This window comes from Emydura macquarii, unplaced genomic scaffold (genome assembly GCF_026122565.2).
Source record: "Emydura macquarii macquarii isolate MOO-44397 ecotype Brisbane River unplaced genomic scaffold, CSIRO-AGI_Emac_v2 contig_2676, whole genome shotgun sequence".
NCBI classification, from domain to species: Eukaryota; Metazoa; Chordata; order Testudines; family Chelidae; genus Emydura; species Emydura macquarii.
Window position 1 is genome coordinate 17,276,799 of NW_027132813.1, and position 24,319 is coordinate 17,301,117.

At 40.8% G+C, this 24,319-nt stretch overlaps 1 protein-coding gene across 2 annotated transcripts in view; it reads right to left on the reverse strand.

Annotated features, from left to right (window-relative positions):
- CENPF (centromere protein F) overlaps nucleotides 1-23,139 on the reverse strand; it is a 92,119-nt gene extending 68,980 nt beyond the window's left edge. For both annotated transcript variants that reach the window (XM_067564967.1, XM_067564968.1), the window contains exons 1-6: nucleotides 23,054-23,139; nucleotides 10,870-11,076; nucleotides 8,304-8,500; nucleotides 4,921-5,036; nucleotides 3,663-3,754; nucleotides 1,674-1,965 (exon numbers count right to left, since the gene is read on the reverse strand). In XM_067564967.1, coding sequence (XP_067421068.1) covers nucleotides 1,674-1,965; nucleotides 3,663-3,754; nucleotides 4,921-5,036; nucleotides 8,304-8,500; nucleotides 10,870-11,031 — 859 coding nt within the window. In that variant the 5' untranslated portion in view covers nucleotides 11,032-11,076; nucleotides 23,054-23,139. The remainder of the gene's footprint in view (nucleotides 1-1,673; nucleotides 1,966-3,662; nucleotides 3,755-4,920; nucleotides 5,037-8,303; nucleotides 8,501-10,869; nucleotides 11,077-23,053) is intronic.
- Between the last annotated feature and the right edge of the window lie 1,180 nt (nucleotides 23,140-24,319).

Sequence of the window (24,319 nt, forward strand, 5' to 3'; positions counted from 1 at the left end):
TTAAAAATTTTAAAATCTAATATCAAATTATTAAAAATGAAAAGCTTTTAAAAATCTAGTTAGCACCCTGAGCTTTCACAGTGACTGTAGATAAATTTCACTTTGTTTTTTACTAGCTTCATTTTCTGATTCTTATGCATTGGCACAATGTTGCAGTTTTTAGGCCACAAATTCTGCAGAGGCTCTTTGTTCTTAAGAACTGCTTCCACTACAATTTTCTGAAGAGTTATTGAAACATTTCTATTTGGTCTTAGGTTTTGAAAAAGCTGCTTCTTAAGAAAAGCTATTACAAACCAATGTTTTGGGCCAAAGTTAACCAAATAGTGTTCATTTTATTTATTAAATGCATGTCTCTTTTTCTGGAAGGGACTGGCAAACTACTGGGCATTATGCCTTTCATAAATACAGTCTATGTTCTCATTATTTCACATCATTAAAACATTAGGTACCTACAAATCAAAACTGCTTTTTTCAATATATACGTGTGTGTGTTTGGGGAGGCTCAAAAATCTATGGTTTCTTTTCCACACAGACTTCAATGGAATTTTCTACAACAGTAGTCAGCAGTTTCAGATTATTAATATGTGAAATAAATTATCTGATCATTCTTTTCTGAGGACCTATTCTACTGGTACTCTATATGCAAAAACAAACAGATAGCAGCCAATAGCAGTTGAGAATTTCCCTTTTTTCAGTCATTGACCCTTTCCTGGCCCACCAAAAACATCAGTCTTCCAAAATTGAAATTTCAGCTTAGATTTGCAAGGAACTTTACAATGTGACCATGCATATAAACTAAACACTGAATAAAAACTCTATCCATTTGAACAAACTTCCTAGCGAAGGGTGAGCGTTTGCATTGATAGAACTACCCAGCAGAACAGAAGTATCATTAAAAAATTATCTTTTCTGAAGACCACATGCCAACAATTGTGTCTTAATTGGATTAAAGCAAAAATCTAAGAAAGGAGACCCATCCATTCACTGAAAAAAATGGAGGATACAGATCCTGTCCCAAACAATTCCAACAATGTAACAAAATTAACAGATAGAAAACCTGAAGATCAAAGACAGAATGTACTGGGCTTGCAGAGCACAAGACATGAAATTACCCTAAATCACCTTATCTGCTGAAGCAATTAAGCCAAGGGGAGAGTTCTCTTCCATCAGCTTAGAGCAGCTACGCTAGAGAACTTACAACAGCAGCGTTCTCTAGCGTAGCCATAGCTTGAGAAAAACAAACAAACAAACAAACAAACAAAAAAAGACTTCTCAGTTAAAGATGCTCCAGATGATCATTCTACTATGGCTTTTAGTTTACCCAGACAAGGATCTCCATGAAAAATGATTTCCTGATAGAGCAGATTACTCTACAGAATCTTCCAAAGAATTAAATTAAAAACACAATAAAACAAGTCAGTCTATCAGCTCAGTTAATTTTTCCATCCTGGAAAAATGTTATAATCAATAAAAATAATTAACAAAAACACTTATATAGACGTTTTTACTCATGACCTCAAAAAGCCTTACAAATTGAGTAGGTATTATACCCCCATTTTATATATAAAAGTCTTCAAGTAAGTCCTTAAAACACAGAGGGTTTTAATTATCTTAAAAAAAGATGTTCTTATCTAGAAGATAGATTTAAAGTAATTACTACACTTGAAATATACCTTGGTTCTGTGTTTTTAACTGGTCGATGACAGAAGAATTACTACAACCGTCAGAGAAACTGTTGCTGAAATCTGTCTTCTTTGTTGTTAAGCCATAATGGCTAGGAGTTGCCTCTTGTTCCCACGGAAAATGGGATGAAGTAAAAGCTCTCTTTAAAGGGGTTTCTTGATTGCTGGATGAAGGATAGCTTGATATCTTTTCTTGTTGCCACGAGAACACTGATGAGGAAGCCTGATGCCGAGCAATCTCTCTGTGATTCATAGCACTTTGAGGATGAGAATGATTTATTTTCTATTTTAAAAAAAGAGTAAAAAAAGCATTTTTCATCTTTACACAGCTCTGTATCTAACAAATTATAAAATAATTCATTCACTATTGTACAGTGAAATAAGGTAGGGTGCCAGTTACAATTTTTGATAACAGAGTCAGTGACACAGATCATCCATCAGCGCAAAGTACTATACAATTCACATCAGTCTGCTTTTATACTCCAACTGGACTACTTTGCCGATTATCATCATAGACAGCTGAACAGGGATGGGAGAGTACTATCTGTATTTCAAATGTACCTAACCTAGCCAGCATCTCAATGACAAAAAGTTTGACTTGTGGTTCCTTATATTTAGTATACCAAGTTTTTTGTTTTGTTCTTTAAAAGAGGCATCCTATCAATAAACATTGTGATATCTTCCCTCCACATTCCTGACTATCAGATCAATTTTGTAAAGCTAGCTGTTGACACATACAAAATGCATTTATGTGCTTAGTTCTAGACTTACTGTAATTTAGATCAGATACTCATTTGTTTTCTGTAGACAACTACATTTTAGATTATGGGCTCTAATCATCTCCAAATGTGTGGTGATTCCTTTTAGCAGGAATTGTGCATGTAATTCATTCCACACACAAGAGAATAGACGTATTTATTTGCACTTTTACACAAATAATACCTGGACCATCAAAAAACATGTTTTGACTCTAATATCAGGTATTTTTCTTTCGCTATACAATCTGCATGTCCCTAAAGCTGACTGCCAGGAGCTGGGACTGGATGACAGGGGATGGATCACTCAATAAATTGCCCTGTTCTGTTCACTTCCTCTGAACTACCTGTCACCTTCCAGAAGGCAGGATACTGGGCTACATGGACTATTAGTCTGACCCAGTATGGTTATTCTTATGTTCTAAAAATACAAGAAAGATGCTATTGGTACTTAGTGAACTTGATTTTCCAATAGGTCTAACATTTAAATGGAGTTTCTGACTAAAGCTCTAAGGGTCCCAAATACTGCTTCCCCAGAGATAATGAGAATTTTATCCCTACTTCAGTGAGAAACAAAGGAAGCACCAATTGAAAATCTTGAATGGGAATATTCCTGGATATTTACACTAAGTGTATTGTATAAAACTTTAAAATTTAATAGGAAATCATTGTAGATATATTTAAGTCATTTTGTTTGTAGGTAATTCAGTGCAAATTTACTAAAAAGGATTTAAGCATGTTTAAGTAGTTTAAATATTCTTAAGGTAGTAAAACAAAACTATCTCCAACCTGAGTAGGTTAGATTTTATGGGGGATTTTTCAAACAGAAAACATGAGAAGTCATTTTCAGACTTTATTCCAAATGCAAAAACATATACATTCCCGATAAATTCTATCCCTCTATTACTGTAGTTAATGAAAAATTCTCGGTCATGTGTGATTATTTAGATGAAAACAATATGTTTAAAAAGTCCTTTTGTGTTTTCTAATTAGTACTTTTGGAAAATACTGTCAAGAAATTAACAATACCCACTGCTTACTCTTCTTAAATCTACATTTTTAAATTAAAAACTCTGAATGATATGAGCAGTGAGTAAATTTAATTTTACCAGTTTCCCTGAGAAATCATCCAGCTAGTTTTGAAAACTGCACTTTTTTCCATTTCACACACTAAATCAAGTTATAATTCTGAGGTCCTATATATCCCATTTCAAATGATACTCACTTTAACCTGGATATTTCTCAATTCTGCCTCCAGCCTTTTTCTTTCTTCAACTTCTTTATTGTATTTTTCTTGTAATTCTTCAAATTTAGAATCTACAAAATGACAATGAATATTTATTAGTAATCTGGCTCAGTGCATACATAATATCTTTCCTATTCCATTTCTTATGCCTAAAATTAGACAAGAGTGATAAAAGCAACAGTCCTCATTGATCTCTAGTGATAAATAAAAGACAACTCATGGGGAATTCTTCTAAAACCAATAAAACTAAATATTTCAGGGACTGAAAACTGAGATCTGGAACTCAGTGCCACAATAAAAAAGCAACACTAGACTGAGAGACCAATACCAGGGGTACAAACGTATATTGTAATGCCACCAGAAAGAAGAATTTTTCCCCAGCATTCCCCTGGAATTAACATTCACTTGTAACTCAGGCATTGAGACATGGACATTCAAAGGAGCTTAAAAAGGAAAATCAGTGGGAGTTGGACCTAACTTCCTTAGACTCCTTTGAAAATCTCAGCCAAGTCACATCACTCAGATTCCTATCTTGCTTCTCTCCACTTTAATTCCTACATGACTGAAGCAGCCACTTTTGAGAACCTAGACTTAGACCAACCACCAGACCTACAATGCTTTGCATCTTCAGAAAGCATTTGAAATCTCAGCTTTCAAATGAGAACAAGGACTGATCTCCAAGTTTTTGGCAGTACTTTATTTCAGTGTCCACGCAATCTTTTTGTTTTGTAGATTCTGAATTTCACAAACCTAAACTCAAACCAACTGTGTGAAATGTTGTCACTGTTGAGCATTTTGAAATATGAGCACTTATTACTATCCCTCCAGCCCCCGATTCACCAGTCAGCAAAACCACTTTCACTGAATTTCAATTTTTAATGAAAAAATCTGAATATTTTGTTATAGAACATAGTTAGTTAGTATGTACATATTTTATATCTTTATTAGTGTCTGCATTTGCAATACACCTTGCTAGTATGCACTCTCCTTCTGCCCCTCCCCCAAATCAAGACAAAGCATATTCTTGTACTCTTAAAGCACGCTTACTTAAATTCTTACCTATCCTCTCATGAGAAGTAATTTTCAAATATTGGACAGACATTAACAGATTATAAATCAAACAGATGGTCGTGTTTTTTTCATTTACCCTTTGTTTTCATGCATCTGGAGTGACATATTTTCACAGCAATTTGCATTTTATGCAATTGCCTATTAGACAGGGAAGAGGGAAATTTACCATTGTGATTTTGACTTGGTGTTAAAGGAGCAGTAAAATTCTTCTGTGGCGTACTATTAAATGATAAGTCTCCTGTAATCAATGTCTGCTGACTTCTCTCAAGTTCAGATTTGTACCTGTTGGAGAGAGAATTAGAAGTCCAGGAATTAGTTACAGAAACAAATCATACATTTTAAGAGCCCAAAAGGCACAATGAATGGCAATTTTGGTTATTCAAGGAACACAATATGGGGCACAGTAAAATATATCACTTAAAACATGATTGATATATAAATTCTAGATTACAATAAGATTACCTTCAAATAAATATTAGAATCTGTACTTTCACAGCTAGTAATATTTGGCTGTTATTTAAATTTGTTCTTATATGAAAGAATTTGTTTCCATTTTACATATATACTCAAATTTTAACAGATTTTAGAAGACTCAAAACTAAAAAATAATTTTACACAAAAAGGACACATGTATGATGGATGAAAATCAATTATAATGATTATATTAAGAGAAGGGTCACACAGCTCTGATAAAGCTCCCTCTGCTGGACATTCACAAGACAATTTGGGTCCCAATATGCTAAGCTTGTCCTCTTAAGCTTCTTGACCTAAATAGGCTGCAGCACTGTCTTTTCCACTTGGCTTCTCTGGTACACTTCGAGGACACAGGCTCTCAGTTCCCCCTCACAAAAATGGGACTACACGACCAAGCTATCTGAGGCACCCAGGCCCAGTGCTGACCTCACAGACTTAAACAAACACACCCTTTTCCCAGCGCTCCAATTGTGTGGGCACTCTGGGTGCATAGTTCACCTCTTCAGGGGCATGTGGTAGTTGAATGCAAAAGGACAGACTTTATAAAGGTTCCCAAAAACTACTCTGTTAGCAAGCACAATAAATATACAGATCCAGATGAAAAATAAACCCTATACACAATTCCCTGCTTCAATTTCCTCACCTCTCTTAAGAGTATTCTTTGGACTTAGAGGCCTTTAGGGCAGTGATTTTCAACCTCTTTTCATTTATAGACCTCTAACAATTTTTGAATGAAGGTGCAGACCCCTTTGGAAATCTATTGTCTGTATATATAATTGAATTCTGTTCAGTCAGTTTTCAGTCTAAGTATTTCACTCAGACATAGTCCAAGCTGGAGAACCACTACTTTAGGGAGTCCAAGATTCTTCCTCTCTCCCTGCCCTCCTGCACATGGCTTCTCCTCTGAATCATGAAGTAACTGTAGTTTTTTCTTCTCCTTGTCCCCCAGGGTTAGTTAGAAACCCTCTTTTATAACTTCCAGCCCCCTTTGTCAAGTGACTCCCAATCAGCCTCAGCAGCTAATTAAAGTACTCTACCACATGTTGTGTTGCTTAATTACCTCTACCCCTAATATTCAGATTTTGAAAAACTAGTTTGGCCTGGATGGTAGCCCTTGCTTTCTCCCAGGATGCTGCATTTACATGGATGATCAAAGTACTGCCATCAGATCAGTAACATTAGTGTAACCTCAACTAAAAGGAAGGGTATATTGTGTGGTGTTGAATTTAGCCTCGAGTGCACTATGTTCCTAGTCACAGTTTATACTGTGCCAAGCTACATGTATATATATATGCCAAGCTACATGTAATGCCTTAAAGCTCGGTTTGGTTGTTAGAAAACCATGTGTGTGTAGATTCTGTATGTACCTGAAATCCCAGGATATCAACTGCATGAAGCTAGTTATTTTCAGTTCTGCCTCATTGACTTTACCACAAATATTGCCTCCTGCTGCTATTAGAGCCTTTGCAGTAAAAATCTTGTTTTAACGTGAAGTTTTCTGCACACATGCACTTTTTTTTTTGAGAGAGAGAGAGAGAGAGAGAGAGAGAGAGAGAGAGAGAGAGAGAGAGAGGTTTGATTATAATGGGGATACTAGATCTGGGTTTGACACACCTCCTGATAAAAACTAGGTGAGTGACATTCATTTAGGAGGGTTGAGAATGCAAAACCCACACCACTGTCTGTTATGGGAGATAGGCAAAGTGGGGGATGTGGAGCAATGGCTGACTGTTTGCAGACATGGAGTGGGAGGGTGGGGAAATATATGGAGAGACAATCCCACTGTCAGCTGCTGGCTGTATCCCTCCTTGCTGTATTCTTCCTGGTCAGCGCCAGATACCTCTTGCTCATCCATTGATCCAGTAAGGGATTTCCTTCTCCTCACCAGGATGCAGAAAGTCCACAGGGTTAAAGAGGAGGAGTTAGGGTCCCTCTAGAACATAGCAGCGAGTTCACTATATGAGACACAGGTCATACAGGTGGCTCCAAAATTTATCTTTTCTTCACCTTCTGGTACCACTTCCTCGGCTCCTTTTCTTTTGTGTGGCATTGGTACTACTCTCTGAAGTGGCTGAATTGTGTCATCTCCTTCATCAAGTTGCTGTAAATATTCTTGTTCCATCAGAAGTGCTGTAGCTGTGCCTGCACATGCTCAGTTTCTTTGCACTGTGGGGAAAGGAGCATCTCCCTCTTGGACTAGACAGCAGCAAGAGAGAGCAAGGAACCCTACATTCAGTGAAACGATAGCACAGCAAAGGAACAGATCTAGCTGTGAAGAACATGCCGGCATTTAAAAACGAGGTGGACTTCCAGGTCATCGCACTCCGGACAATGGAGTTCAAGAGCGCTACCAAACAAACAGTCACTCTGGAAGGGAAAGTTGCATTGTGGGATTACAGCTAGGCAACTGCTTATACTAGTACAGGTACATGTACATCCATGAGATGCTGGCAGGGGGCTTATGTCACTCTGAAAAGAGAAATAACTAATGCCAGAAAAAGTAGAAGGTTTTGTTGGAGTAGACAAAAATTAAATGTGGACGCACACCAGGCTGCGATAAAAAAAAAAAAAAAAAAAAAAAAGGAGTTTTGCTAAGACAACTTTCTAGTGTAAGCAAGGATGTTAGGCTTTTAAGTCCATATTTAGACACTTAAATAAAAGGCTTGGTCTTGAAAGGAAAAAAAGTATATATATTTTTTCAATCCTGTTAAGAGAACAAGTTTGAAACATCTTTTTTGCCCAACAAAGAAATGCCTAAAATAGCCTGATATTCAAATGTACTGAGTACTTATGAATTCCACCGAGCTCAGTGGGAGTTCCAGGTGGGCATTACATCTGATAATCAAACCACTTTGTTTAGAGGCCTAAACATGGGATTTAGGAGCCGTGTTTTAGGCCCCCATGATTGAAAATTTTGGCCACAAACTCAAACTTCTATTTAAATACAGAATGTAGTTAAATTAAGATAAAAGTGGATCAAGACAGTAATTTGATTGTCATTTACATGTCTAAGCAAATGAATATCTAAATGGGAAACAGACACACTTAAATTAAAGCAGAACAGAATGGTCTCACCTTTTAAGTTCCTGTTCTAGTCTTTCAATTTGTTTTTTGCTTGAATTCAGTTGTCCCACTTGATAATTAACTTGTGATTCTTTTACTTGAAGATCATGTGAAATTTTCTGCTTTGTTTTCTCAAGATTATCACACAATTCCATCAAACTCTGGTTCTCTCTTTTTAGTGTTGCTCCTTCATTTTTTTCATTTTCAACCTAATTTGATTAGTAAATTATAAAAAACATTTTCAGATTTTGATCAAGCTTGGGAATAAACATCTTTATTCAAAATGAAGTCTGGAGACCATTTACAAAATAAACAATTTCTGTTTTATAGAAAAATAGTGACATTTGGATATTTTTATTTAATGCATTTCAAAGGCCTGACAGCACTGAAAATCAGTTACACACAAAGCTATTTTGATGTTCTACCAATGTCCATATGACATTTTTGAAAAGAAGGCTTCCCCCCATGTAACATTTAACATCAAAATATATATTCACCACAAGTCATCTAACTTCCACCTAGGTGTTAATATTAAAATGGATTTCCCTGATCAGTGTCCCCAGCACCAGTTTTTGGAAGAGTTTACTGTCTGTATAGGTGCTTTTTATGGCCAATAAAGTGCTTACATCCCTTGCACATCATGAAAGAGCTAAACTTAAAAGCCATATGATTCTGATCATCTTATTCCTCCTGCTTTAAATCTGTCAATTTTAGCAACCAGTATTTCCTGAATGCCTAGTTAGAGATTAATGCTCAAGTTGCACATTTTCAGAAAATTTCCTCAAGATAGCAGCTGGAACAGCTAGTTCAGATTTGAAATAGGGGTGCAAGACAGTAATCAGAATAAAGCAATTTCAAGATTTTCTCTCTCATGATGTCTTGTTTTATGTAGCATTGGAAAAAAGATTTGATATTCCCAGCCTTCCAAAGGTACACTGTGTACATTGCTATCCTTGACAGTTTATGAGATATTGGAGTTAGAATGGTTCCTAAAAGTATTACCAGACCAAGAGGCAAATGACAGTTTAAGACTGAATATACAGCAAGGCCTGGATAGTGGGCTAGAATAATTTTCATTCACTACTGTACACAGGCATCAAGCACTGATCACATAATGAGTATTAGCACAGAAAGCTGTTAACAGTGAGTAGTCTACATTTTGCAGTTATGTCAATTTTTTGATAACAGAAATGAAGTTATGCAGATGGGAATCTTATCAGCTATAAACCTAGGCGTTATGGCTTTTTTGTGATTAAAGCATAATTACAGTGGAGGTCCTTTACCTCAGAGTTAGTCCTTTTAGCTCAAATGATAGCAGTCTGTGCCACAATGTTGAACATTTTGGGTACAAACTGTGCTAATGATGCATAATTGGGTGATTATTAAACTTGTACATAATATTTTAAAATTTTGAGTCAATATTGGATATTTCTCTAAAAGAGATGCTCTAGGAATTCTTTCTGGAAAGTTCTGCGACCTATGTTATAAAGAAGATCAGAACAGATGATCCCAATAGTGTCTTCTGGCCTTGGAATCTATGAAAATAAGAGCAACAATTTTTAAGAGGCCATTACAACAGAGTGTACTCCAGTACATTAAATGCACCACACATGTACAAACAAGTTGGTCTAAATTCTGAATGAGCCTGTTGCTGGATACAAAAAAAGTTGAGCTAATCATTCACAAAATACCAAAAAGAGTATCGGATATGAGAAATTGGGTCCAAATCATCAATAGGACAATTCTGGTGTTTGTAAAAATTATATTTTATATGAAGTGATGAGTGTTCATAGATCTCCATTTGTAGAAATAATTTGTTTTACCAAGCATTCTGTATAATCAAGTTATCAAAAATACTTTTATATAAATTATATTTTAAAAAGTTTTAACTTTTTCTATTGTGTCATTAAGATTAATGTTTGCACTGCACTATAGACACATTGTATAAGTGACTGTTTACTATTTGTATTACTGTAGCACCAAGGTACACTCATCATGGACCAGGACCCCACTATGCTAGGCATTGTTCAAACAGAACAAAAAGATGGTCTCTGTCTCAAGGAGCGCACAAGTTAAGTATAAGACAAGAAAAAGACAGAGGGGGAGTACAAGGAAACAATGACACAACACAGGTCACTATGACAGGCTGCTTGTGTGGTGAATCCACAGCTTAACACAGCAAAGGAGAGTTGTAAGGAGAGCTTTGAAAGAAGAGGAGGTGATGATCACAAGGAGCTCCTCCCAAGCATAAGTTGATGGTCAGCATGGGACAAAGCACAAAAGCGTTTGTTTAAAATATAACAAATGGATGTGTTATAGGCCAATTGGAGGCAGGAGTCGACATTTCAATAGTGAATGAAAAAGGAGATGTACGATGTGGTAGGCTGTGAAGGAGCTTGAAAGTGAAGACAAGCAGCTTATGTTTGTTGCAATGGGGGGTCCAAGCAGTGGAGGGGTGCCAAGAGAGGTGACAGTCAAAGTGACAAGTAGGAGAATGATCTTTCAAGCAGCATTCTGAATGGATATAAGCAGGACAAAATTGCATTATAAACTAGACAGTGCACTAAGACTATATTACCTTCTGCTTCTGCTTTTGCAAAGCTGCCTCCAGAGATTCAAGCTGAAACTGTCTTTGCTGTCGTTCTTTTTTAAGCTTGTCTAGTTGACTTTCAAGCTCTTGAATCTTCTGAAGGGCCCTTGTGGAAAGGCCTTCTTTCCACTCTTCCACAACCCAGCTCATTTTATATCTTCTTTTCTCCTTAATACAAAATGTAGATCACTAAACCTGAAACACAAGGAGAACATTACTAAAACTGGATTTTAAAAAGGCTTATGTTTGTGAAGTCTTGATTTTTGACTAGTTGATTACAATAAAGAATATTTAAAAATTACTCCTCACTTTCATAATAAAAGGCATTTTACTCCATGAAACTGTTACAATGTTGGATCACATTCTGATCTCTTGAACCATGGTCATGATTACCAATTTATATCTGGAGCAGAGCTTCTAATTTGACATTCTGATTCCATATTAAAATAAGATGGAGAAAGGCAAGTGACTTCCATCTCATATAGGGATAGTTTTTACTCTGCTGGTCCCACACTTGAGATGCATTTCATAAAGATGCCGCCTACCATTTTATTTTTATGATCATATCAAAACAGTCTGTTAAAGATCTTTCCATTATTTGTGTTGCTATTCATGCCAAACACTTTATCACACATTTACTATGAAAGCCTTGCACTCTGCTGAGAAAAAGGATACCTTCATTTTCGGTGTCTGCTCTGCTTCTCTCTTTATAAATTTTACAGTTTTCGGAAAGTAAATTGGCTGCGTTTGTAAGCACTGTTTCTGCTAGCATGGGGCAAGCACTCAAATGTAAACATGCATTCAACTGTTGTGCATATTGACACAGCTGTAGAATTATTTGTTTCTTCAAACTGAACTGTATTTTGATGTAATGGCAAATAAAATACTCTAAAAAAAATCTGGTTAAGAGAAAAGAAGTTTATTAGTTATGAAGCATTGCAAATAATTGCCAGGAGATCACATATACATTTTTCTTTGCTGAGAAGCAATTGTACTACCAAATGAAGATAAGCACTTAGGTCTGGTCCACATTAAAAAGTCAAGTCAACATAAGCGGTCTTGTGTCAACCTAGTTGTGCATATGTCTACGCTTTGACGTCTCTCCCACCTATGTAAGTGCCCTATTACAGCAACACAACAACACCACCTCCCCAAGCAGCGTTGAGCCATGGTCGATGTACCAAGGTCAAAGTGGCACAAGTATAGATGCTGCATTACTTATGTCAACCGTAACAATCCTTGTGTCCCACAAGGCCTGACACATGCTCCAGTCACAATTACAATCTCCACTGCCCGGGGATCACAGAGACCGGAAGGCCCCCCTCCCCATTAAAGCTCCATGAGTTTTTGAAATGCCTTTTTCTGATTGTCCACTTTGGCAAGCACACCTAGCATTTCTCCATTGTTGTGTGCAACTGCCCAGTGAACATGTTGGCTACAAGCTCCAGATGCACTCTGTCTTGGAGTAAACAGGAGATATTGGATCTCCTGGGCCTCTGGAGAGAAGAAGCTATGCAAGCACAGCCATGGACCAATCACAGAAACGTGGATATCTATGAGCAGATTGCATGGGGGATGCAGTAGAAGAGGGGCGATGGGGACCAGCAGCAGTGCCACATGAAAGAAACTGCATCAGGCATAATAAGGCCAGGGAGGCCAACAATCAATCCGGTGTTGAGCCACAGACCTGGTGCATACCATATTTTGCAGAGACCCCACTACCACAGATAACTCAGAGGAGCCCAAGCCAAAGGCTCCTGGTGTGAACAGTGAGGACAAGGAGGTGGAGAGGAAAAGAAGGAGGATGGGGGACAAGCAACTGGGGGATCCAGCTATGCTATGAGCCAGGACCTGTTTGAGACTCCACTGCAATCCAGTCAGCCCCAGCAGTTGAGCACAGACTAGCCTGATGCAGGGTAAAGAACCGTAGGTAAGTGTTTAATTGTTTTGCCCATTACAATGATGTACTGATGGCACACCCAACTTTTATAGGACACAGCTATCAACTTTTCATTAATTTACTTAAATTAGAAGAGGAAGCGGTACAACAAAGAGGTAGCGTTATTTACTTCTCATTCCCCTGTGGAAAAGAGAGCCTGGAGGTGAACATTGCAGTCAGCCTAGAGCAGGAAAGAGGAGACGGGAGAAAGGCCAAAGAGTCCCAGCAGGAAAAGGAGAGTGAGATGCACCAGTACATAATGGGGCTTCTCGGGCAGCAATCACAGATGTTCCAGACCCTCGTGGACTTACAGGTTCAACAATCACAGGCTCACCTCCCTTTGCAGTCCATGTAGAACTGCATTATAGCACTTGCCTATGCCCCCCTCAACATTCCACATAGGCCTCATCCCTACCCCTACCATTCCACCCTGGGGGACATTAAGGACAACCACAGCTTCACATATACTGACTAGTGAAAGCCATGGTTGCTGTATGTGTAGCTAAAATACACATGAATGTTCTTTCCCCTTAAGTTCGGTTCTATTAAGTTTTTAATGTATTTGCTTTTAAATTGCACAGATTTTTCTTCACACTGGTTTAGTTACTGAATAAAATTCATTTATTTGGAAAATAATTCCTTTTTATTAGTTTACATCATATGTTGCATAGTGCATAGCTGACCTGAAAGCACCCACTTATTTGTTACTGTACAGTGTGACAACTCAGCCTCAGTTACAGTGTAATAATCATAAATGCACAGCAAGCACCGCAAAATGAATAGGTGCACTGATAGTTTTGTATTTATAGATGTACACCAAGCACCACACAATTCCCAACAGGCCCCAAAAACCACAGGGCCAGGTAGAGCACAGTATACAATGTATTACTATGGTTCACTGTTAGAGTGGTCTTTTAAAGCCTCCCTGAACCATATAGCTTCACTTTGAATTCTAATATCCCTTATATCCGGCAGTTCAAATTCAGCCACTCCACCACCAGCCTAGTGGCAACTTTTCCCCCTTTGCTTCATAGATATTAAGCAGGACACAGCAGGCAGCTAAATCATTGGGATTTATTCCTCCCCACCCCACCCCCACTGAGGTCCTACCTTGTGATTAAACACCAGCGTCCTTTCAATCTACCAAAAGTCCATTCTGCACCTGCTGAGCTGGTAACTGATTCTTCCTTGGTGCTGTCGAAGTGGCCAGAGTAAGTCTTCATGAGCCAAAGTAGCAAGGGGTAGGCTGGGTCCCCCCAGGATCACCACTGACATTTCAACATTGCCAATGGTAATCTGCAAGTCAAGAGAGTCCCTACTTGTAACTTTCAACAATCCTGTGTCCTTTACAATGCAAGCATCTCGCACCTTTCCTGACCAGACACCACTGATGTTTGGTGAAGAATCCCTGGTGACCATCAATGCATATAAAAGTAGCCCTTTCTATTGAGGCACTCTGTGGCAAGATGGTATGGTGCCAAAACAGGGATATGCGTGCCATCTATCACTAAACCACAGTTTGGGAACCCCATTGCTGAAGATCTATCCACTATGTCCTGCACGTTGCCAAGAATCACAGCCCTTCGTAGGAGGAGATATGACCCTACACACTTGCATGATAATGGCCCCCGCAGTGGATTTTCCAACTCCAAAATGGATTGCTACTGGTCAGTAGGAAATCAGTGTTACAAGTTTCTACAGTGCAATCACCACTCACTTCTCCACTGTCAGTGCAGCTCTCATTTTGGTCTCCCTGCACTGGAGGGTTGAGGTGAGCTCAGCCCACAGATCAAGCAATGTGGCCTTGCACATACAAAAGTTCTGCAGCTATTGCTAGTCATCCCAAGCCTGCATTACAATGCAATTTCACCACTTAGTGCTCATTTCTCAGGCCTAGAACCAGTGCTTCACCATCTGCAGCTGCTCCATGAACTCCACCAACAATTCTATCTCAGAGCAATCTGTCCTCCAAGAGACTGCCATGTTCCCCACTGATTCGGCAGACAGTGAGGAGGGCCATGTGGGTTTGTGGGATTTTTAAAAAGGCACAAAATATATAAACTAGAGACAGTTGCACACTGGAAAGTTGACACCTTGCTCCCAGTACCCTCTGGGCAAGTTGTTTCTGCCCCAGCATGCATTGCCAAAACTTCCCAATAGACAGGGTGCCGAATGGTGGTAGGTTGCACACTGGGATACCTATTCATAGTGCATCACGCTGGGCAGCAATGCAACCATTCCTGGTGAGTACACACAGTGCCGATACAAGAAGCCAAGTATGCACACACACAAGTGATATTCTAAGAGCAGCAGCTTTATGCCAATGTAATTTGCATCAGCCAAAGTTTGTAGTATAGACATGGCCTTAGATAATAGACTTGAAAAGTGTTCCAGGATACAAATGTTTGTGGTCTACACTAGGTTTTAAAAATGTCACTGTCCAAAAACTCAACTAACAACAGTTAAGGTTGACTGCAAAACATCAAATGCATCTATACTTAAATCTCCAAAAACCATGAAACCCTGGAGCCACTGGAGATGTACAAGCAGACATGAGGAATGACTTTGTATTCTCATTTGTCTCTGTGTACTCCAACTGCCCTTCATAGTTAGGGACAGCTGTACTGACTGCTGCAGAGATTACTTTCAGCAGGTTGCTACAGCTCAATGAAACGAGAAGTGCATCTGCACCCAAAGGGATCACAGACTCCTCATTTCTGTGTTATGTTGGTTGTGCAAACAGAGAAGCACAATAATCTATTCTTGCTGTGGAGATAGGTAGCCTGATAGTATACATGACCATGCATTTAGAGGGAAGAGGTGAGCGTCCAAGTAATGTTCCAGAGAGAATCCTCAGGACAAGAGTGATAACATCTGGCAACTTTGAGGTGCAGAGGTCAAGTACTGGGCAGGAACTAAATCTGCCCTAAATGTGACTGTCCTGAATAAGATGATTGTATGACTGTTTTTTAAAAAGTCCACATGCTTACGATTTCTCCAAACCCCTTTTTCCAAGGAACTACAGTATGTTAAGGGATGAAACCAATAGCTATGAGCTTTTTGTTTATGTAGAATAGATGAATTATTGTAGAAAGTTACCATTTGTATATACTTACAACAAACAAGTTACTGATTTGTCTGACTAACATGGTGCCTGGGTACCATCAATGTTAATCTCATGCAAATCCTGAGACTATGGGCTCTCCATTAGGAGTGCATTTCCTGATGCTCAGCAACCCCTTTGATCAGGCTGATACTGATGAGTGGCAGCTACTCACTTTCCTTTGACCACTCAACTTCACAATTCAGGAAACAGGTGAATAGCATGTGGCATGATCAGTAATGCAACAGCATTAGGCTTATGTAGAGTCTTATCTTTCCTCTAATTAATGGTATTCTCCTTGACAATACTTCTAAAGTAAAAATCTCAGTATGTACATGGATTTAAGAGCACTTAGAAATATTGACTCTTCAACAAGAAACTTTGCTCTCAGGGCAAAAATTCCAGGAGTCCCTGCAGATACAAGCAGAGCCACCTATTGTCAACAGCAGACTTTCTCAGAAAGCTGGTACAGGCAGGCTCACAGTATATGACTGCTGCTGGAATTCAATGGCCACAGTATGTCAACTCTTGAGCCACCATTCACTCTGACATCAGGCTGCTTATACATGGGCTGGATTACAGAGCCCCAGTCCTGGCTCACATTGGCTTCAACCACATTGTACCTCCAACTTTCACCCTGCATGACTTTTAAAATAGTGTTTCCTCAAAACACAGGGGTTCAGACACCAACCGAGATCAATCCCGAACAATCATCATCAGTTTCAGCCCCAGCTGTGCACAAAAACTCCACAGTTGAAGAAAAAAGTTCATATGACATCAAAACTTTTGTAATCTCAGGAACCCCTTGCTCAAAAGACCTTAAATCTGAGTGCACTAACCATACTTGTTGTCCCCCATCAGAATCTCACTTTTTAAGACAATCCTAGTAAGTATGTGCATTTTAGAGTACTTGCATGATTTTGGGGGGGGGAGGGAGGGGGGGGAAGGAAATCAGTTGTTAAACAGTAAAAGTAGTCTCAACTTTGAAACAAGGTACTCAATTGGCCAGAGCCCAGGGTATCTAAGAGATTGACTAAAGCTCTGGGATGAAGACTATGATTGACAACTTCACTCCCTGGCACAATAATTTCTACAATAAGGGTGAAACTCATCTGGGCAGGATACAGGATTTTCCAAGACTGTGGAATGACCATCTAAGAACCAGCACAAACCCCACCACTTTCCGCTTTAAGTGCGAGGTTCATTTCATTGTCCTTGCCTTCTCTAACATATAAAAAGCAATATAGCTATATGATGATGTATATGTATAAATAAATTTTTAAAAAAAAATCTACTGCACACACTTGTCCCCGTGGCAATGATAAGCAAACCAACACATGAAACATTAAGTGCATTTACAACAAGAGTCCTATAGCACTTTGAAGACTAACAAATTTCTGCAGGCATAAGCTTTCGTGGGCTGCAACCGACTTCGTCAGATGCAGTGGGTTCGTCAGATGCAGTGGGCTCCAGCCCACGAAAGCTTATGCCTGCAGAAATTTGTTAGCCTTTAAAGTGCTACAGGACTCTTGTTTTTGCTGTATACAGACTAACACAGCTACCCCTCTAGAATTAAGTGCATTTGTTTCTCAACAACCAATTGTTCATCTCCTGGTCATGTCCAGATCTCAGAATCATTTTGATCTAGGTGAAACTTTGAGAAACAACAAGTTCTGCGTGGTACCACAGTTGATATTTGAATATGATGGAATAAGGCATGTGTGTCAGGGAAAAAAAAGCAAACTAATGCACATCTTGTATGGTCTACCTAAGCCAGCAACTCCTGACAACATCACTGGAACCTTATGCCAGCAGAGACTGTTCAGTGTAGCAATGACAGATAGTATGGCTAGGTACAAGCTTGCCACAAATGAGAAACTGTTAACAGCTGCTGAGATTTGGCTAAACATTTCATTATGAAGCTACAGAAAAAAATACTGGACCTATGACAAAGTCCACCTTGTGTTTGACACATATGCAGAGGAATCAATTAAAAATATTACCAGAAAGATGAGACTATATGGTATTGCACCTGTCCAATGCAAAAGTCATTGGCTCCACAAACGTGTCCAATGTCACATGAAGAAGTGACTGTCTCATATTTGCATGAAGGACTAGTTAACCATATACCTCACAGGAAAAATCTTCTAACATGAAGAGAACTACTCAAAGAATTTCACTGTTGCATGGTATAATGAAGCTATTACCTCACATTGTTCAGTGGAGCCTCTTCCTAGTTCCCATGAGGAGGCTGACACTAACATTTTCTTGCATGCCATCAGTGCCACAGAAAGACATGCTTCTAAATTCCAGATTTTTGCACAAGATGCAGACGTTCTAGTGCTTTCTGTAAAACTCTACCCAAGACTTCCGCAAGCTTCTGTTTTTGTACCTGCTTCTGAGGAACAGACTCGCTATACAACCCTCAGTGATGTGATCCTATCACTTAGGCCATTAAAAGCCAGTGCATTGCCAGGTTTCCCCACCTTTTCAGGATGTGACATTACCGGCAAGTTGGCTGCAAAGACCAAGTTATCTTACTGGAAAGCATTTGATTCAGCTTCCTAAGACTCCCTCCTCACTCTGAAGGTGCTCGAAACAACTGAGATGGTCACTGATGAAGTCATAAATGCACTGAGGCCTTCATAAGCCAAGTTTACCTTTTGAAGACCAACATTATGACACTTGCAGACCTACGTTGGTGGATGTTTTCTGAGAAGCAGACAGTCAGGAAGTATAAATGTATCCCTTTTTCTATCAAGATGGCAAATTATCAAGCAATAAAATGGCTCCAGGATGACAGGGGAGGTAGTTTTGGAGATGCTCAGTCAGGCCTGGATGGTCTTGGAGGATGGACTAATCACACCAGTTATGTGTAAGATACCACTTGCTCCCAAATCATTCCTTTAGCTAATCAAATACTCGTATGCAAAATACCAGATGCTTATCACCCTGCAAATGTTTGGCCAGCAGCCTGCCTTGTACAGAGATGCACAAGTGCATCATGGACAAGTGTCAGTGTGACAACATGTCTAGCAGTGGCACTCTAGAGTGATGATGATTTTAATGAATAAATGTTTTCAGTCCTACATGCCAAGGCTAACTTCCCAAGAATTACCAAAGATCAATGTCTTTTTTATTATTATTATTATTAAATGTAAGCTATGCATCACTGCCTTAAAGTCTAATGAAAAGAATGTACATTTTAAAACATGTTCCAAAATGTATCTACATAATTATTTTAAATTTGTCATGTTCAATACCATTGTGTTAGTGGGAGATAGGGCTTTCAAATGATAGCCAATTCAATCCATTACTGACAACATTATCAAAATTTCCACCATCTCTGCAGGACCAGAAGTTGGGGGAGTGGTGGAGGAGAGCCATCTCCCATCACACAACAGAGGGCAACACCATTGAAGTTATGATTCTGTAGATTTTTAAGAAGCAAATGACACCTCCTTTACCTCTCTATCACTGACTTGCTGAGGGAATGAGATTTTACTACATTGTGCTCCCAGACAAGGGAGAATGAGGAGCGATTCCAGGTCAGGCTACCAAGAGTCAGCCTAACTTTCCATTGGACTTCAGACCAGGGGGTCTCAGGATGATACTACCCTTTTAGGCATAAAGACCTTATAAGAAATCCCATGTGTATTTTGTTTTGAGTTTTAAGCCAACCAACAGTTCCAGCACTGCATCACCCACATAAAGAACTGATTTGCAATTTACATTCTGCCCAGGAAGGCGTTGGGATGGAGCTGGATGGTTTGGGCACACTGTAAATATTGGGAGGGGGAAAGATTAAGGTATTATGGCTATTTTATTATTCTGGTTACTCCTATTTTTCTTTACCCCATATCCTTTGCTCTCTGTACCTAATGAAGTCCCCTCTTTGTTGTATTGTTACTTTTGGGATTGTGATAAATACTTTATTCCTTGTGTACTGGACTACACTCTTAGTATATTATGTGGTAGTAAATACTTTCCCAAGATAATACAGTAGAACCTGTGTTATGATCAACTCAGGAACGGAGGCTGTTCGTAACTCTGAAACATTCATAACTTCAAACAATATGTTATGGTTGTTCTTTCAAAAGTTTACAACTGAACATTGACTTAATACAGCTTTGAAACTTTGCTACACAGAAGAAAAATGCTGCTTTTAAACATCCTAATTTAAGTGAAAGTAGTACAGAAACAATTTCCTTACTCTATCCAATCTCTTTTTGAACTCCCCCCCCCCCCATTTTTTAGTACTTTACATTTAATACAGTACTGCACAGTACAGTATTTGCTTTTTTTTTTGTGGGGGGGAGGGGAGGGGGTGTCTCTGCTGCCTGATTGTATACTTCCAGTTCCAAATGAGATGTGTGGTTGACCAGTCAGTTCGTAACTCTGAGGTTCTACTGTAAATACTTTCCCAAGGGACACTACCCTTTGTGTTCCATGCACTAGGTGGTTGGTGGCACCAGGCACCAAAATAAAGAACCCAGGACCTATATCCCTGAGATGAGAAGCCACTCTAAGCAGCAGGCAACAGATAAACGGCTTAAGCCACCCTCAGAGATGGGTTTACATGTGTTATATAAAATCCTAGTGAAGTCATGCCTTAGGCAATCAGCAGTGTCCTCAGCTTCACCTGTAAGTCTTGTCCCAGAATATCTAGAAATTCTAGAAGGCTTTTCATGCAGATCTAAAGAAAAATTCTCTACAATTTAATGAACAGCACAATGGCCCTGTTCATACAAACACTGCTACCTGGCAGCTCTGTGTTCTTGGGGAACCAGGGCCCAAAACCCCTACTCTCTGGCTCATCTGAATCCCACCCCAGCCTCTGCTTGAACCAGAAACCAAAAGCAACGAAAAGGCAGTGGAAGACACACTTAAAACCCTCCAAAACAAGGGTGATAGGATGAAGACAACTCCCCTAGCCTCATCTACACCAAAGGTGTAAAAAGGAGGCATCTCAATTAGGACACCGAATGGAAAACAGAAGCCTCATGCACATCGAAGATGGAACAAGAATTAGTATAGTGAATGGCAAACCAAGCTCCAAAGCAGGGACCACACTGAATTCTGGGATTGGCAAAGCAGGGACGCACTGCATGATGGGAGATCTCTGCTCCTGATGTAAATGAACTCACACCTGCACACACCCAGCTCTGCAGTTATCAGACCGTTCTAGTTATTGAGATGCAAAACACTGAATCTGCCTGATTGCATTGTGAGCTCCCTCAAGAAACATTGCCCATAGCCAGGAGTGATCAGCTCCTATTATCCAGCATAAAGAAAACTACTCTGGGATACTTCCTTGAGACATTGTTTACACATAAACAAACCAGGTGTTCTATAAAAACCCCTACCCACGTTCAAACCCCTCTCTGGTGCCTGGTTCCAAATGCTGCATCAAGCGCTTTGGACCCTAAGCTGAACAGCCTGTCTCCTGGGAACCTCTGAGCTACACGGAGTGGAGACCCCTCCCATCCCCATCTTCCCCCAACACACACACTCCCTCTCCCCCAACTGAAATTGTGTAGTATTGTAAGCGCTTGATGTTTTTTCTCTCCTTGTATGACATTACTATTAGTATCATAAGTTCTATATACCTGGCAATAAACTAACTCTTATAATCACGCTGGTTGCCAGTCTCTCTCTCCAAACTTCATTTAATCTTTTGTGTTCTTGGCTTCCCTATCTTGCTCTGCAGCAACCCTTCTTTTACCGAAGCCAAAGATCCCTAGAGGGCCCAAAAATCCTATAGGGTTTGCTCATCAAGGGGGTTAGTTGTAGAGTGGGGTGGGGCAGCTGAGAAAAGCTGCTCTGCCTAGCCTACGGAGTCCAGGGGCATATAAGGGTGGCAGCTGAACGTGCTGTTTGACCCAGCCTGATTGAGTCCAGGGGCAAATGGAGGGGGGGGGGGGGGGAGCTGAAAAGTGAACCCAGCCTGCTCAGAAGTGTGCTCTATTCTGGTGTGGTGCAAAGGGGCATATAAGGGTGGCCACTGAAAGTGCTGTCACCCAGCCTGCTGAGTTCAGGGACATATAAGGGGTCAGTTGAGAGTGCGGATAGCCCGGTCCGCTCAGACGCACTTGGTTAATCTGGAATGTGTGTGTGTATATATGTCAGGGGTTTTATTTGAATCTGGGGCTGGAGGAACCCAGCCTTGAAAACCTTAGGTCCTGCAGGATAGCTCCATTGGGAGGAGACTTATAGCCATATGAACACACAAGTAACACAAGCAGTACCCTTCCAGGAAGGTAACCCTAATAAATGAGCATACCCCAACGTGATGGGCAAATCTGGTAACAACATATAAGGATTTGGACAAGTCATCCAAGGTGGCACTAGGAAAAATGACAACATCCTACCAACTGGCAGAATTGTTCACCACCATCTCCAAAGGAAGTTTTCCTGCAACAGTTCAGGGTAGTCACAAGAAATGGTGCAACAGGACTCAGAAGATGCCAAGCAAAGAGATCTGCACCCAGAACAAACATGCAAAAGTTTTTCCATATGGGGTGGACATAGGCGCTTGAGAAACAGGAACCTGTGGGCACTTGCTATGGAGTACCCGTGTCTGCTCCTACCTGTTCAGGCTGGGCCACCACAGCACAGTCCCCCTGTACTTACAGGCCTGCTATGGGTGACACTGACAAATGCAGCTGAAGCCATGGCTGCAGCCAGTAGCTCAGGGAGGGTGGTACACAACAGAGCAGAGCAGAGCCGGGCTGGCGCCGGGCAAAGCTCCCTGCCACCCCCAGGAGGGCTCCCCTCCAGCGCCGTGTCTGCAGCGCCGAGCTGGGCTGCCCTTATCTCCAGGCTGGAGCAGATTTGAAACAAGCCTCTTCTAGGGATGGAGCCTCCAGCGCGGCGCAGAGCCAGGGGAGAAGCGACCTGGCTGTGCCCGCGCAGGTGAACAGCGCGAGCCGCGCTGCGTGAACCGAGGGGCGGAAGAATGGCCCCCACCGCCGGGCCGGGCCGGGCCGGGCCGGGCGGGGACCAAGGCGCCCCCCGCCGCCGCCCGCACGTTGCGCTCAGCCCTGTCCCGCCCGCGGGCACCCGGCTCCGCTCCCGCAGCGCAGCGCAGCGCCAAGTGCCCGGCCCGGCCCGGCCCGGCCCAGACTCACCGCAGCGCCCGGGGCCGGCTCCCCCGCTGCCGTCACCGCTGTGCGGCGAGACACTGGATTCGAAAAGCTGCCGCCTCCTGGCCTCCCCCCGCCCCCTCACTGTCAGTTACACCCCCCTCCCGGGGATAGCGCTGATTGGCTACTGGAAGAGCCACTCACGAACCAGCCCTTTCCGTTGGCCCAATGGGCTCAAAGCGCAGGGCCGAGGCCCTTCGATTGGTGCATTCGGAATGATTCAAACTCCATTGGCTGTTTGGGGGAGAGAGGCGTGTGTCATTGGCTGTGCGGCTGAGTGAGTGAGAGAGAGAGAGAGAGAGAGAGACTCTGCTGTCTGCGCTGCTGCACCCACACCCAGCAGAGGCATGCACTCAGCCACAGGCTGGCTAGCTGGAGCAGATGAGTTTAGGCTAGGCACAAATTAAAAAGCAGCAGCAGTAATAGGAGCGGGCATGGGAGTTAATGGGTATTTGTTAGGGAGGTTCAGAAGCAATTCGCTTCACCCAGTGTGGCCAATGGAATGGGTAGATCCCTCGCCAAAAATAAGGCTGTGTCTCCTGCTTTGAAGTGGCAGGAGAAGGTAGCATGGTAATGATGTGGTGACATGGTAGTGACACAGCATGAAATGATAGCATAGAAATGTGGCCATGATGTGGCAATGACATGGGATGAGAAGGCGCATCTCTTTTTGGTTAGAAATGTGCTTAGGGAGACATCCTGGAAATTGTGTGGTATAGTCAGATGGTGTAGAAAAGTCACAGCATGTGGTGATGTGGAAAAGATGAGGCTACATTATGCCAGGAGGAAGGATGGAAACAGTGTGATGTAGGAGATGGCATGGAAATATGTAGCAGCATGAGGATTATGGCCTCAAAGGGCAATACAACAACACAGCCTGAGGCAGTGGTATCTAGATGTACTTGTTTTTTAATGTCATATTGTCCCAAAACAGCTTTTCCAGGGCCTCTTAAAAAACTTTAATGGTTTAGATAAAATAGTTCCATAATGAGAACCACTCCAAACTTTGGAGTTGTAATTTCAGAACCTAACTTAAAAGGTTTTACAAAACCAATACCAGTTGGTCTGGTTCAATTTTACATGAATCACATGAAGTTTATAGTCAATTCAGATAAACATTTACACATTTCTAACAAAAAACAGATCCATTGCTCTGGATTTACTTTCTATTTCTAAAATGGGATGAAGTAGATCCAAACATACCTGAATTTGGAGGCTTGAATTCGTAATCCTAATGTGAATTTTTGTGAA